Source organism: Haplochromis burtoni, unplaced genomic scaffold (genome assembly GCF_018398535.1).
Source record: "Haplochromis burtoni strain Fernald_Lab_line unplaced genomic scaffold, NCSU_Asbu1 Contig_268, whole genome shotgun sequence".
Lineage (NCBI taxonomy): Eukaryota > Metazoa > Chordata > Actinopteri > Cichliformes > Cichlidae > Haplochromis > Haplochromis burtoni.
In genome coordinates, this window is record NW_024582629.1 from 102,577 (window position 1) to 114,685 (window position 12,109).

At 41.3% G+C, this 12,109-nt stretch overlaps 2 protein-coding genes across 3 annotated transcripts in view; both read right to left on the reverse strand.

The window, feature by feature from the left end:
- Positions 1–1,403: 1,403 nt before the first annotated feature.
- LOC102293430 (gap junction delta-3 protein-like) lies at positions 1,404–4,213 on the reverse strand. The gene has a single exon (XM_005939574.3). It carries the CDS (start codon positions 3,157–3,159, stop codon positions 2,299–2,301), a length of 861 nt encoding a protein of 286 aa, XP_005939636.1. The 5' UTR covers positions 3,160–4,213; the 3' UTR covers positions 1,404–2,298.
- A 63-nt stretch (positions 4,214–4,276) lies between these two features.
- top2a (DNA topoisomerase II alpha) overlaps positions 4,277–12,109 on the reverse strand; it is a 15,398-nt gene continuing 7,565 nt past the window's right edge. The window contains exons 15-35 of one of the 2 annotated variants that reach the window (XM_005939573.2): positions 11,301–11,406; positions 11,044–11,153; positions 10,806–10,898; positions 10,613–10,727; positions 10,279–10,400; positions 9,770–9,918; positions 9,245–9,476; positions 9,032–9,166; positions 8,710–8,910; positions 8,376–8,571; positions 8,089–8,180; positions 7,846–8,001; positions 7,663–7,746; positions 7,285–7,485; positions 7,053–7,173; positions 6,422–6,580; positions 5,903–6,086; positions 5,766–5,821; positions 5,549–5,668; positions 5,185–5,423; positions 4,277–4,832 (exon numbers count right to left, since the gene is read on the reverse strand). In XM_005939573.2, the coding sequence (XP_005939635.1) occupies positions 4,683–4,832; positions 5,185–5,423; positions 5,549–5,668; positions 5,766–5,821; positions 5,903–6,086; positions 6,422–6,580; positions 7,053–7,173; positions 7,285–7,485; positions 7,663–7,746; positions 7,846–8,001; positions 8,089–8,180; positions 8,376–8,571; positions 8,710–8,910; positions 9,032–9,166; positions 9,245–9,476; positions 9,770–9,918; positions 10,279–10,400; positions 10,613–10,727; positions 10,806–10,898; positions 11,044–11,153; positions 11,301–11,406 (3,021 nt within the window). In that variant the 3' untranslated portion in view covers positions 4,277–4,682. Of the gene's footprint in view, positions 4,833–5,184; positions 5,424–5,548; positions 5,669–5,765; positions 5,822–5,902; positions 6,087–6,421; positions 6,584–7,052; positions 7,174–7,284; positions 7,486–7,662; positions 7,747–7,845; positions 8,002–8,088; positions 8,181–8,375; positions 8,572–8,709; positions 8,911–9,031; positions 9,167–9,244; positions 9,477–9,769; positions 9,919–10,278; positions 10,401–10,612; positions 10,728–10,805; positions 10,899–11,043; positions 11,154–11,300; positions 11,407–12,109 lie in introns of both variants that reach the window. The other variant, XM_005939572.3, reaches the window with a different exon arrangement.

Sequence of the window (12,109 nt, forward strand, 5' to 3'; positions counted from 1 at the left end):
TCTGGTTCATCAGCAGATTCACATTTAGTTTTATGTTCACTCTGCACTCTGTGGGCACATCCACTTCCTCTATCTCCATTTAACACTCAGACAGGCCATCACCCTTCATCATCTGACCCCAGGATTTTCTTGGCTTTCTTGGTAACGGGCATGAACCAAAGAGCGGTGCTGTTTTTGATGCTGCTTTGCATAAGAATGGGTTTCTTTGTGAAACTTTAACAAACTTTACAGTTAAAGTGCAAATCTTCACAACTTATGTATGATTATCAACATTTTTAAGGGCTCTGATAGTCTGACATGGATATTACAGCATAAGTTTTCCACAAGACAGGTGTACACTGGTTCAAAATAAATATCTACTATTGTAAAATAAATATATAGATTTAGATAGATTTCTCCATCCATCCATCTCTAAGTTGTACACAAGCAATATATAATTCTGCCAAAAATATTTATTTATCACAAAAAACAACACGTAGCTGGGCTATTCATAGACTTGAGAAAGGCATTTGACACTACAGATCACAATATATTAATAAGAAAACTGGAACATTATGGTGTCAGAGGGGTAGTTTTAAATTGGGTTCTGAGTTATTTAAGTGACAGGAAGCAGCTTGTGAAATTAAATGGCTGTTGTTCCTTGTGTATGGACATTGAAATTCAGTGAATGTCTCTATTTCGAAAATGTCATGTGATGTATATATTATCAGAAGTCTGTTTGCTATTTTTACTACAGATTATATCAGTAAGGAAGCTGACTATATATTGACTGATAGCTTATGGCAAAGGGGTGGGATTAAATAAGTGTGTACTTCTTCCCACTCCTTTTCGATGTGTAACTGAATCGGAACAGATGAAGCAATATTGAAATAAATTAACTTTATTTGTATAGTATTTTTTTTCTCTTCTTTTCTTTGCTAAATGTACCCTTATATTGTTTACATGATCGAAATAAATTAACAAACAAATAAACAACACACGATTGTTGACGTTTGTTGTGGCTAAAAATCTTGTCTGCCGAAGCCTCGACTGGGTTGAATCGTAGCCCATTTATGCAGAACAGGTATCGCTTCCTTCTTTTAGTTGTTCTCGACACACACATGCACAATGTTAATATATCTGATCAGAAGCATGGAGGAGATTCCAGGAGCCAGTTACTTAGTCTAGCAGAGGTGGAGAGGGTCGTAGAAGGTCTTTAATTCACCAGCAGGACTAGTATCTCCTTGTTCATGCAAGGAAGAGGACGATAAACACTGACATTTGACATGTGGGTCATTTTGTTTCAGTCCATCTGATTCTGTCAGGTTGCACCTCAGTTTGTCCAGGAGCTCAGTGATGCCCTGACCCAGAGCATGCCCTGAAGTAGTCCTTATAGTCTGTGATGAGAGGAGAAACCTTCTTTGTGCCATTTAGCATCGGCTCCAGCACACTCTCCTTTTAGGTCTGGACCAGAAAGTCAATAAAGAGTTCGGCAAAGTGGACTTAAAAGTGGTGTTAAAAGCACCGGAAATATATAAGTATATTTATTTGAGGCAGTTTAATAAAGCCTAGAACACTCAGGAAGCCATTCTCTCTCTTCACCATAGGCAGAGGGTCCTCGCCCACTGGTAATGTAGCATGCAAACGAAGCTACACTGAGTGGTGCAACAGCCTGGGGTCAACTGAAGGAACTCCTCAGCCTTAAGAAGCCAACAAGCAATCAGCAAAGTCAACACAGTAATTAGCCACAGTCTGGAAATGTGTGGGCAGGTAAGGTTGAGGCTTGACTTCTGAAACACAAAAACCAAATGCCAACATTCACACAAACAAAGGGGAGAGAGAAAGCAGAAGAGAAAGGAAAAGATAGAAGAGCAAGTCGAACCAGTAGGACCAAGGCGTGGCTCTCCAAGAAATATAAAAATAGTACTCATTTTCAAGGTTTCTTGGGTCTTATTTTCGTCTCGGTATGGCCTGAATCCCCTGCTGGGTTAGAGGTTCTATGTTTGATGAATCTGACAGCTACGAAAGGGCAACATTGACTAAAAACCAATCACCTGTAAGGAAGTTTGTCAAGTGTTTTCCAGGAAATGTTTCTGTCAAAATGCTTGCAGACTTTCGTCATTCAGCAGAACTAACAAGTCAATGATGTCTCTCATGCGTCCTTCTTATCGTCTGTGCTCGTTTTGTCATTTTCCCATAAGTTTCTTCATGATGTTGCCAATACACATGAAGAGGAAAACATGTGGAGGGAATTAGAAATGTAGTCACAAATTTATGATAGAAAAAGGAGGATGCTGTGATTGCAGCATATGTGTCCTCTCACAATGTAAGCCTCGAGGCGCTCACATATTTTCCTCTTGGATTCTTGTACTTGTGACTGATGCTGGAGCTCTGTCGACTGGAGCTGCTTCTCACTGATCCCTTCTTCATTCTCACACTGCTGGCCGTGCTCACTGACATCGTCTCTCCTCCTGATTTCTCCTCTGTATCCTCTTGCTTGTGGTTGCGGAGATTCTCGCAGTCACAGTGGTAGATTCTGTCCTCCTGGTCTGAGCAAAACCACTTACAAGAGACGTAGAGAAACTCGACAATGCTGGAAAATGCTGATACTACCCCTACAGCAAAGTAGAAGAGGAGGAAGATTGTTTTCTCTGCAGGCCGGGAAGTGAAGCACTCCACTGTTAGGGGGCAGGGAGAACGGCTACATTGGAAATGGGCCTTCACCTCAAAGCCATAGAGACGCCACTGGACAAATAAGAAGCCGATTTCTGCCAGTATGCGGAAGATCACAGTGATAATGTAGAGCGCCTTGGAAGTTTTTTCTTCTCTGTTCTTCCTGCTGCTCCTTTTTCTCGACGAGGAGCTGTTGGCCCTCTTGTGATCTTGATGTGTTACATACACGAAGTAAAGCAGAGAAGGTGTAGCGATGAGGATCAAATGAAACACCCAGAATCTGTACTGGGAGATGGGGAAAGCCTCATCGTAACACACCTGCTTACATCCTGGCTGGAGGGTGTTACAGGTAAATTCCTCCTGCTCATCCTCAAACATGTCACTGGCCACAGTTCCCAGGATTAGTATCCTAAACACCAAAACGAGGACGAGCCAGAAACGACCCAGCATCGGTAAATGGGTCTGGAAGTCTTTAAATAATCCACCGATGAAGCCCCACTCACCCATGGCTGCAGCTCTGTCAGGTCTGTCTTCTTGGAAGTCTGGAGGCTTGTTCAGCTGTTCGTCTCAGAGCAAATGCTGCCTTTGTCTTAAAAATGAAACTAGAATTTTTGTTATTGTAATCTCCAATCAGTGACTCACGGTTTAACTGAACCCATCAAACCTGATTAAATGTTGCTTCAAGGCTTATCCACCTTAGTTGCTCAGTGGGCTGTCTTAGTGGGCTGAAACCAAAAATGACGCAAAGAACCCGCAAAGAGAGTACATAAAGCACAACACTTCAGGAAAAAAAAACTGTAGCAACAGCCTGTAATATATCCTTTCAGTTCTTTTCTCCTTCAGTTAAAATACAACCAGCTAACATTGTAGAGTACATAACCAACCTCAAGACTGATCCAAGGTTCCATTTCATACATTTGAACTTTGCTAATGGACAGGTTGAAACCCAACTCCTACATTTCAGAGATGCCAGAGATGCCAAGATAAAATAGTCTGACGACAGTGTTAATCTACTATGCAGAGACTCATGACCTACCGTCATGTTTGTTTTCCCAAGTAAGCAGGTACCAATCCAAATCATTGGATCATGTGCTCCAATCACTTCCATGACCACATGTGTATAACAAATGCACTTAGGCATGCGGACTGCTTCTACAAATATTTTAGATTAGCTCAAGAACAGTGCGTAGGGTGGCTTTTCATAGCTGAGCAGCTGTATACAAGCCTTTCATCACTGAGCTCAATACAAAGTCTGGGATGGAACCACTGGACTCAAGAGCTGTGGAGACGTGTTCTCTGGAGCAATGAATCACTTTCCTGTCTGGCAATCTGATGGACGAGTCCACCAGTGCACAAAGCAAGGGCCATAAAGACATGAGTCTGGTGTGGAAGAACTCGACTGGCCTGCAGAGCCAATATTAAACCCTACGGATTAAGAACGGGAGTTTACTCAAATTCATGTGTTTGAAGGCAGATAAGTGAATACTTTTAGCAATATAGTGTATATTTGGATGCTCCTACTGCTGCATTGCATTAAAATCTTTCTACAAAATTAAAGCAAGTAGCTTTTTTCATTAAACAGGAGCCCCAACACAACCCGGTGACACAAAGCAAACACACCATGCAATCAATAAAAACAAACTTTATTTTTTAAAGGTATAAACTGAACAGCCAAAGAAATATTTACAGGACAGCACAAAACACAAACAAGTGGATTACAAAATACGCCTAGAAGCTAAGAACAAATACTATTAAAACTAGACTTGTATACCAGCTTTTTTTCCCCTTCTCTTTGAAATAATACGATTTTTATTTATTTATTTTTTAAATAAACAATGGTGAGTTTTTGTTTGTCTTTTTTTTTTTTTTTTTTAATTTAAAGGTTACAGATTGCTGGTCCAAGGTCCATATATGAGGCGAGTGTAAATGCAGCTGAACTTCAACAGATAAAATGAGTGCAATATTACCTGCATGGCACACTACAACATTTATGACTCATCTTTTCGAAATAACAATTTGGGAACTATTATTTAAAAATCTTCATCTGAATCTGAGTCCAGGTTGTAGGTGATGGGTTTCCGAGCCCGTGAGGGTTTATCCCGTGGTGCTGCAGCTACAGGAGCGGCTTCTTCAGGGTCTGAAACCTGGAAACTCTCATCCTCTTCCCACTTCTTGCTCTTCTGTAGCAGAAAAGGAGATTAAAAGGATTAACAGTGATTATATTAGCACAGGATGCATACAGGAAACCTTTAAAATCTAAACATGTGTAGCAGAGAATCATTTGTTCTACTTAAGTCAGTAGTTTTATTTCAAATGTCACCATTTAAAAAGCTACTTTTATTCTTTTAATAGCTTCATTGTTGAGCCACTTTTTCGTGGTCAGAGTTTATAGTATTTCATTTTATATTTAGAGTTTTACTTCCTGAGGTTGGGCTACTGTACTGCAGGAATATGCCAACTTCTGAAATACTTGAATCACATCTTATGACGTAACACATAAATAGAAAACGAGTGTTCAGTATAAAAACTGACCTTGGTGCCAGCAGTCGTCTTGGATTTGAGTCGTGACATGAGGTCATCTGAGGAGCTGCTGTCAGAGTCATCACTGAGGTTCTTTTTACGTTTAAGAACAGGTTTCTGTTTTGTGACGGGAGCTTTCTTTTCAATCTCTGAGTCGCTAGAGTCGAATGACGGGACATTCTTGGCAGCAGGAGCCCTGGACGCAGGTTTGGGTTTAGAGAGAGCATCCAAGATAGATGGCTGCTTCACATCTAGAGAAAAAAAAACAAAAAAAACGACATTCCAAAGATAAATTTGTTGATTTCTTTGTTTTATAATGATCATGTGCTCAAATCTACCTGTGACCTTTATAAGACCAAACAAACATCTGTGTTACCTGCAGCCTTCTTCTTAGATGCAGCTGGTTTCTTGGCAGCGGTGGGCTTCTTCGGTGCGGCCTCTTTGGTTTTACGTTGAGTTGGAGGCTTGGATGCTGGCTCCTGATCGTCTGACAGAGCTGTAAAGTGCCACAGAGACAAAATATCCAGTCCTCAGAGCCTTGGCCCCACATTTCGCAAATTCATCAAACTATGATCCTAAATGAAAATACTTACAGCTCGACTTTGTGTCTGTTTTTTTAACTGTCGATTTGCTTTTTGCTACCTTCTTCCTGCAGACAAAAGACAAGGTTTGTTTTTAAGGTACATTAAAACAAAAGAAAGATACGTTTTAAGGTTTTTCTTATACTCACGTGGGTTCTGGAGCTTTGGGAGGCGGAGCTGGAGAGTCCACATCATTGTCCGACACAGTGCTGGGATCTGGGGCGAAGCTTGCATCATCATCGTCACTTATTAAAGCCTTCCTTTTTGGAGCGTCCTTCTTACCCCAGTCATCAAAATCATCTTCACTGTCAGACATGCTGTACTTCACCGCAGCTTAAACAGTAAAAAAAGAACAAAACGAAAAGGCAGCTTTAGTAATGCTGCGCTTTGTCAAAGAAAACAAGCATGAGAAGCTGAGGTGTTAAAATGCTGCTCAAAAACCCTTCAATTTGGCTCATTTCCAGATAAGTTAATAATCTTAATAATAAACACCTTCATTTAGAAAAAGCATTTTATGTTTACTCTATTATCTTGGTCTAATATTTACATTTTTTAATTATCTAAAACACTTAGGTGTGACAAACATAACATAAATAAATAGGAAATCACACCACTTAAAGAGTTATCCATCAGCAGAGGAAGCAGTGTGGGCCATCAAGCAGATTCACCTTTGGTTTTCCGTTCTACGCGCTCTCTGGGGGCAGCCGCTTCCTCTGCCTCTACTTCACTGTCCGACAGGTCGACATCCTCATCTGACCACGCGTTTTTCTTGGGCTTCTTGGTAACAGGCTTGAACTGAAGAGTGGTCTGCTTGCCCGTCTTTGATGCTGCTGCACACGAGAAATGCACTTCTTTATGAACTTAAACAAAAATGTAAAATTTAAGTGCAAACTGATATTTATTATAGCAACTTGCTTATGATTATCAACATTTTTGAGTGAATGTTATAGCAAGCACCAAATTTTACACAATCCAGTTTTGTGTGCATGAAGGAACGTCTGTATAGTTTGGATCAGGTTGTTGAAAACATAATCCAAACTTTAATTCCCCAAAAACGGAGTTTGTATCCATGTTGGCGGAGTACAATATCATTTAGTTGAGAGCCGGCAATTTTCAAAACTTGAGGCTAATTTTGATTTTGCTCCAGCGAGGATTGTGGAGGTCAAGTCTGCAAAATGTGTATTGTTACAGGTTTGCCACTAGATCTCACTAAAGAGCTTCGTGGTTACACCAGTAAGCAGAGGTGTGTGATCATAGTTGAAATGATTTCCAGGCGATATCCTGAACAGTAATTTCTACCTTTTTCTGCTGCTTGGGTCTTGGTTTTCTTGCTCAGCCGTGCAGCTAAGCCAGTTTCCTCAACCGGCTCTGTATTTTCTGCATCCTCTCCAAACTCCATCTTCATCACAACATCTTCACTCTTCAGAGACAGAAATGAGGTCAAGAAAAATGTTACTTTTGGGCAGTTTGTTGTTCTGAATGTGTTAATGTAAAAAACAGTTTATATGCACAATCACATATGAAAACATACCTTGATTTTCTTTCCTCTCTTGCCCTCTCCTTTCTTCAGATCAGCCTTCCTGTTAGCTTCAGCCTTCATGGTGCTGGTGACACGTGGAATGACGCGGCGGCCCTGTGGAGTGGGCAAAGTCTCCTTTTTCACCTTTACTGCTTTGCCTTTTCCAGTTTTTACAGGAAGGGTGGCATTTTCCTTTTCCTTTGCCTCAACCCGCTAAACACAAGAAGAAGAAAAATACATCACAAGTTTGACCAGGAGCAAAAGCACCGATCACAGTTGTTCTTTAGATATAACATTATCATAATCTGATCACATGACTAACAAAGTGCACCGATTGGATATAAAGCAGAAAAAGGAAAAGAAAAGAGGAAGACAGAAAAGATCCAGTACCGCCAGTTCCTCAGAGAAGGCAGCAAGGTCCTCCCTCCACAGGTCTGCTGGACTCTTTTTCTTTAGGGTGTTTAGCTCTGTCACCTGTACAAGAGTTAGGACAGAAACACACGACCTTAACACAGGAGCTAATAATCTACCATTTCAAGCTTAAAGCATCACTAAGTTTGCCGCATAGCTCACCTTAGCATCCCTCTGTTTGCACAGCTCCTCCTTTTTCTCTTTTGTCAAGAACCACATGGGCATGCTCAGCAGATAATTGTAGTCCGGTCCAGTCGAGTCGTCTTTTTCTCCTCCCTCCTCCTCCTCCTCCTCCTCCTCCTCCATCTCCTCCTCATTCTAAGAGAGTTCACACAGATGGTTATTTAACATCCCTCTCTGTTGTAGCTGAACTTTGTTGGAACTGTCGGAATCAGAGTGTCCCACCTTCTCCTGAGCCTGTTTCCAAGTCTTGACTGGGTCGGAGTCGTAGCCCATCTGTTGGAGCATGCGGATCAGCTCCTTCTTTGGCTTGTTCTCTGCACACACACGGACAGTATTAATACTAATCAAGAAACAACCAAACTAACTATAAATAACTATATCAGTTGATATACAGGATTTTCCACTGTTATTGAAAAATGTGCTTGAAAACAAACAAACAAACAAACAAACAAACAAACAAACAACAACAACAACAACAACACAGAATCTATTTGAAACTTTGCACTTACCAATGACCAAGGTGCCCTGAATTTTCTCCAGGATGAAGCGAGCCTGGTTGCTGAGCTTGGCGCTCTCTGCTCCCAGCATGCCTGCCAACCAGTCCTTTCTCAGCACGTAGTACTTCATCCTCAACTCAAAGAAATCTCTGATGATATCCTGCACAGACTCATACTTTTTCAGGCTACCCACGTGGTCAAACAGAACCTGGAAAACAAAGGGAAAAATGCTGATGCTTCACAGGGTTTGGAAATATGTGAATAAATGTTTGAGATTTCACAGGAAAGCAATAGAAGACCTTATTCATCCTGCTGTGAATGTGTGCAAATAAGTGGCAATCATTACCATCGAGTTGCAGGTGAGGGGGCTCTGCAGCTTGAAGACTTTATGGAGGCCAGCAGCCTCAGCCTCCCTCAGCTTCTCTTCTGTCATCTTGACCACAAAGCGCACCGTGGTGTCAGTGTGGTAGTCCTTGTAGTCTGTGATGAGAGGAGGAACCTTCTCTGTGCCATTCAGCATCGGCTCCAGCACATTCTCCTTGTAAGCCTAGACGAGAAAGTACATGAAGAGTTCAGCAAAAGGGTAAGAGGGTATTTATTTGAGTCAATCTAATAAACACTATGCGTACACATGGTAAAATGTTCTGGAAATGACTTAATTGACCAACCTGTGTCCATGTTTTTACAGGTAATTCAGAGATTTCAATAGTGGTCGAATCAAGGATGGAGATCTCTCCACTATTCAAGTACTGGTTATCCATCACCTGCTCAATTGTGCCTCTGAAGTCTTTATAATTTGGAAGCTGTAGGAGGAAAAACAAGCACTTAGTTTTTGCACAGCAAATCACCCAACATGGCAGATCTCAGGAAACCATCCTGACCATGGGCAGAGGTTCCTCGCCGTCGAGCATACGGTTGATGTTGCTGATGATCTCACGAATGTCGTAGTTTGGAATCTTGCTGGCCCAACCTGTGCCGATGCCTTCGGCTCCGTTCACAAGCACAGTGGGGATGATGGGAATGTACCATTCAGGCTCTACGCGCTGGTTGTCATCATAGTTATACTTGAGCAGGTTGTCATCCACTGCTGGGAAAACAAGGCGGGCGAGGGGGCTAGAAGTAAAGATTGGTGGGAGAATTTTCGTTAGTGACTCAGTAACTAATCCATGTAAAAAAAACTGTCTCCATTTTGTTAGATTCATGAAAAAAAGTGCAGAACATGGGCTGATAGTTCTACACACTTACATACAACTCATTCATCCACAATGCATGATGTAGCAGTGCAAGAAGTGACAGCGGCTTAACTACAATAAGCCTTCTTAACACTGACCAATAGTAGCCTCTTTTCGGTTGCTGGCTCCCTACATAAGCACTTCGTTATTAAATCTATGAGAAATCCTGCGTACCTGAGCATAGTGAAGATGTATCGAGGGCTGGCAGAGTCCTTGCCACCGTGCAATCTGGTTCCAAACTGTCCCAGAGGCTGCAAGAGATTCATGTTGTTGCTTCCCACAAAGTTCTGGGCTAAACCAATGATGGTCATCATCAGAGAGACCTGAAAACAAGAAAGAGTTTAGAGTAAATACAACAGAAACAGCTATGTACAGCCAGAATGACTTGCATTGTTTTTTTAAATCTTTCTATGAAAGATCACTGCTTCTACTTTCCTTTAAATAAACTTTATTTTACCGGAACCTTCTCCATGTGTAACAATTCAAGTTCTGGCAAAAGTGACAGCTACCCTTAGATATAAGAATTTGATGGCTAATAACATACAGTATTCAAAAGCAAAGCCTATTTAAAAAGAAGTGAACATTTTTCTGAACATAAAAATGATACAGTTAAACTGAAAAGTCAAACCAAGAATCTAAATTAGAAACACACTGACAAAACCCACACATTAAAGCCACCTCACCTCTCCATGGTGATAGGCCGACATCTCAGCCACTGAGCCTGCCAGCTGTGCCACCTTCACCTCTCGCTTGTCGTTCCTCTTGAAACAACAGTACAACACCTTCCTCTGACCTGGTTTCAGTCCTGATGTAAACACAAATGCATCCAGACATTAGACCAGCGGTTCACAACCTTTTACACCTGTCAAGAAGACTCAGCAAACCCTTCCCTGAACACATGCTCAAATGACTTAAATTTTAAACTGGATCTGGACAACTCTCAGCTTTCTATTTCTCCATAATTAGTTAATGGCTTTAAATCTTTCCTTTTTTCTTAATTATCATTATTTCACGTACCATCCACCAGGCAGGGAATGGACCTCTCGTTATCAGAGTTGGAGAAAAGTACCAGCTCCTTGTTGACAAAGTCGTTGTACGACAGGGACTTGGTTGACTGACCGTACAGGTACTCCTGCAAAGAGACAGTAAAACAGTCAAACTTAACAGAACAGAAACAAGATATTGAGTTCACCAGTTGCACAGACATTACCTCAGGCAGGTTGTGCTCTCTGCGCTGGCGTCTGTTAATCATAAAGTTGGTAAGCCACTCTTTTCGCTCTTCCACTTTCTTCTTGCTAAAGGCCTTCCCAGAGAGAAAAAAAGAATTGTAAAAACAGACCCAAGAACTAATGCTCCAACTGTTAGTCATGGCCTACAGGATGTTTAAAAAGTCCAGATCAAATATAAATTGGCCAAGGAATGATCCACACAGGTGGGTAACATCTTACGAGGGTGATAGCTTCATCGTCTTCAGGTCCTGAGTACTTGAATGGGATACGATGTCTCTGCATATCAGAGAAGTACTCCTTGGCTTCCTGTGATGTGCTGGTTCCCAAACCTAGATGGGCAATAGCCACAAAAGAAAAAAAAGAGATGGTACAAGTTACAACAAAACAATATAGAAACTATAACAATGACAATGGCCATATGCATTATGTGTTGCTTACTTGTCCGTTTTACTACCACACAGGGGTTTGTAACAAACCTTTGTAGTATTTTATTTTCCAAGATTTGTGGTTTTGCTGGCTCTCCTTCCATGCATTGAATTCAGGAATACTGTAGAAAGACAGCTGATTTTTCTTGAAAGACGCCTGAAGAGACACAGAAATAAGATGTCCATCACCTTGACGCCTAGTCATTTAAAGCTTTTCACATTTTAACATTATTAAAAAATGTGGATTTTTAATTTAAAAGTAACTTGGAATTAAAAAGAAAAAAAAAGGGGGGGGGGCAAGCTTTCCATTAAGCTCTGAGTATTCTGAGGTTTTGACAGCAGATGGCAGTATCGTTTCAAATTTCCAACATGGTTAAAAACTCAGTCACATTAACAAATAAGCACATGCCATAGCTCAACTGTGCATCTCTCAGGTGTCTTTGAGGGAAGAAAAACAAAACAAATGTGTGCATGTTGCGAAGAATGCTCATAAGAACAATAAGATCTTAGAACAGGGGTGGGCAATTCCAGGCCTCCAGGGCCGGTGTCCCTCCAGGTTTTAGATGTATCCTTGAACCAACACAGCTGATTTAAATGGCTAAATTAGCTCCTCAACATGTCCTGAAGTTCTCCAGAGGCCTGGTAACAAACTAATCATGTGATTCAGGTGTGTTGACCCAAGGTGAGATCTAAAACCTGCAGGACAGGTTTTAGATCTCACCTCGGGGCCTGGAATTGCCCACCCCTGTCTTAGAAGAACAAACTCCTATTACTCGGTTGTAGGGATGGGTACCCTAACGGTAGTAACCAGACCGAAAAGCAGCGCACATTTCATTGCTTTATTTCGGTGCTTTTTTTTT

Bases quoted from the DNA above. Each gene is read 5' to 3' on its own strand.
- LOC102293430 (XM_005939574.3), bottom strand. From the start codon at position 3,159: ATGGGTGAGTGGGGCTTCATCGGTGGATTATTTAAAGACTTCCAGACC.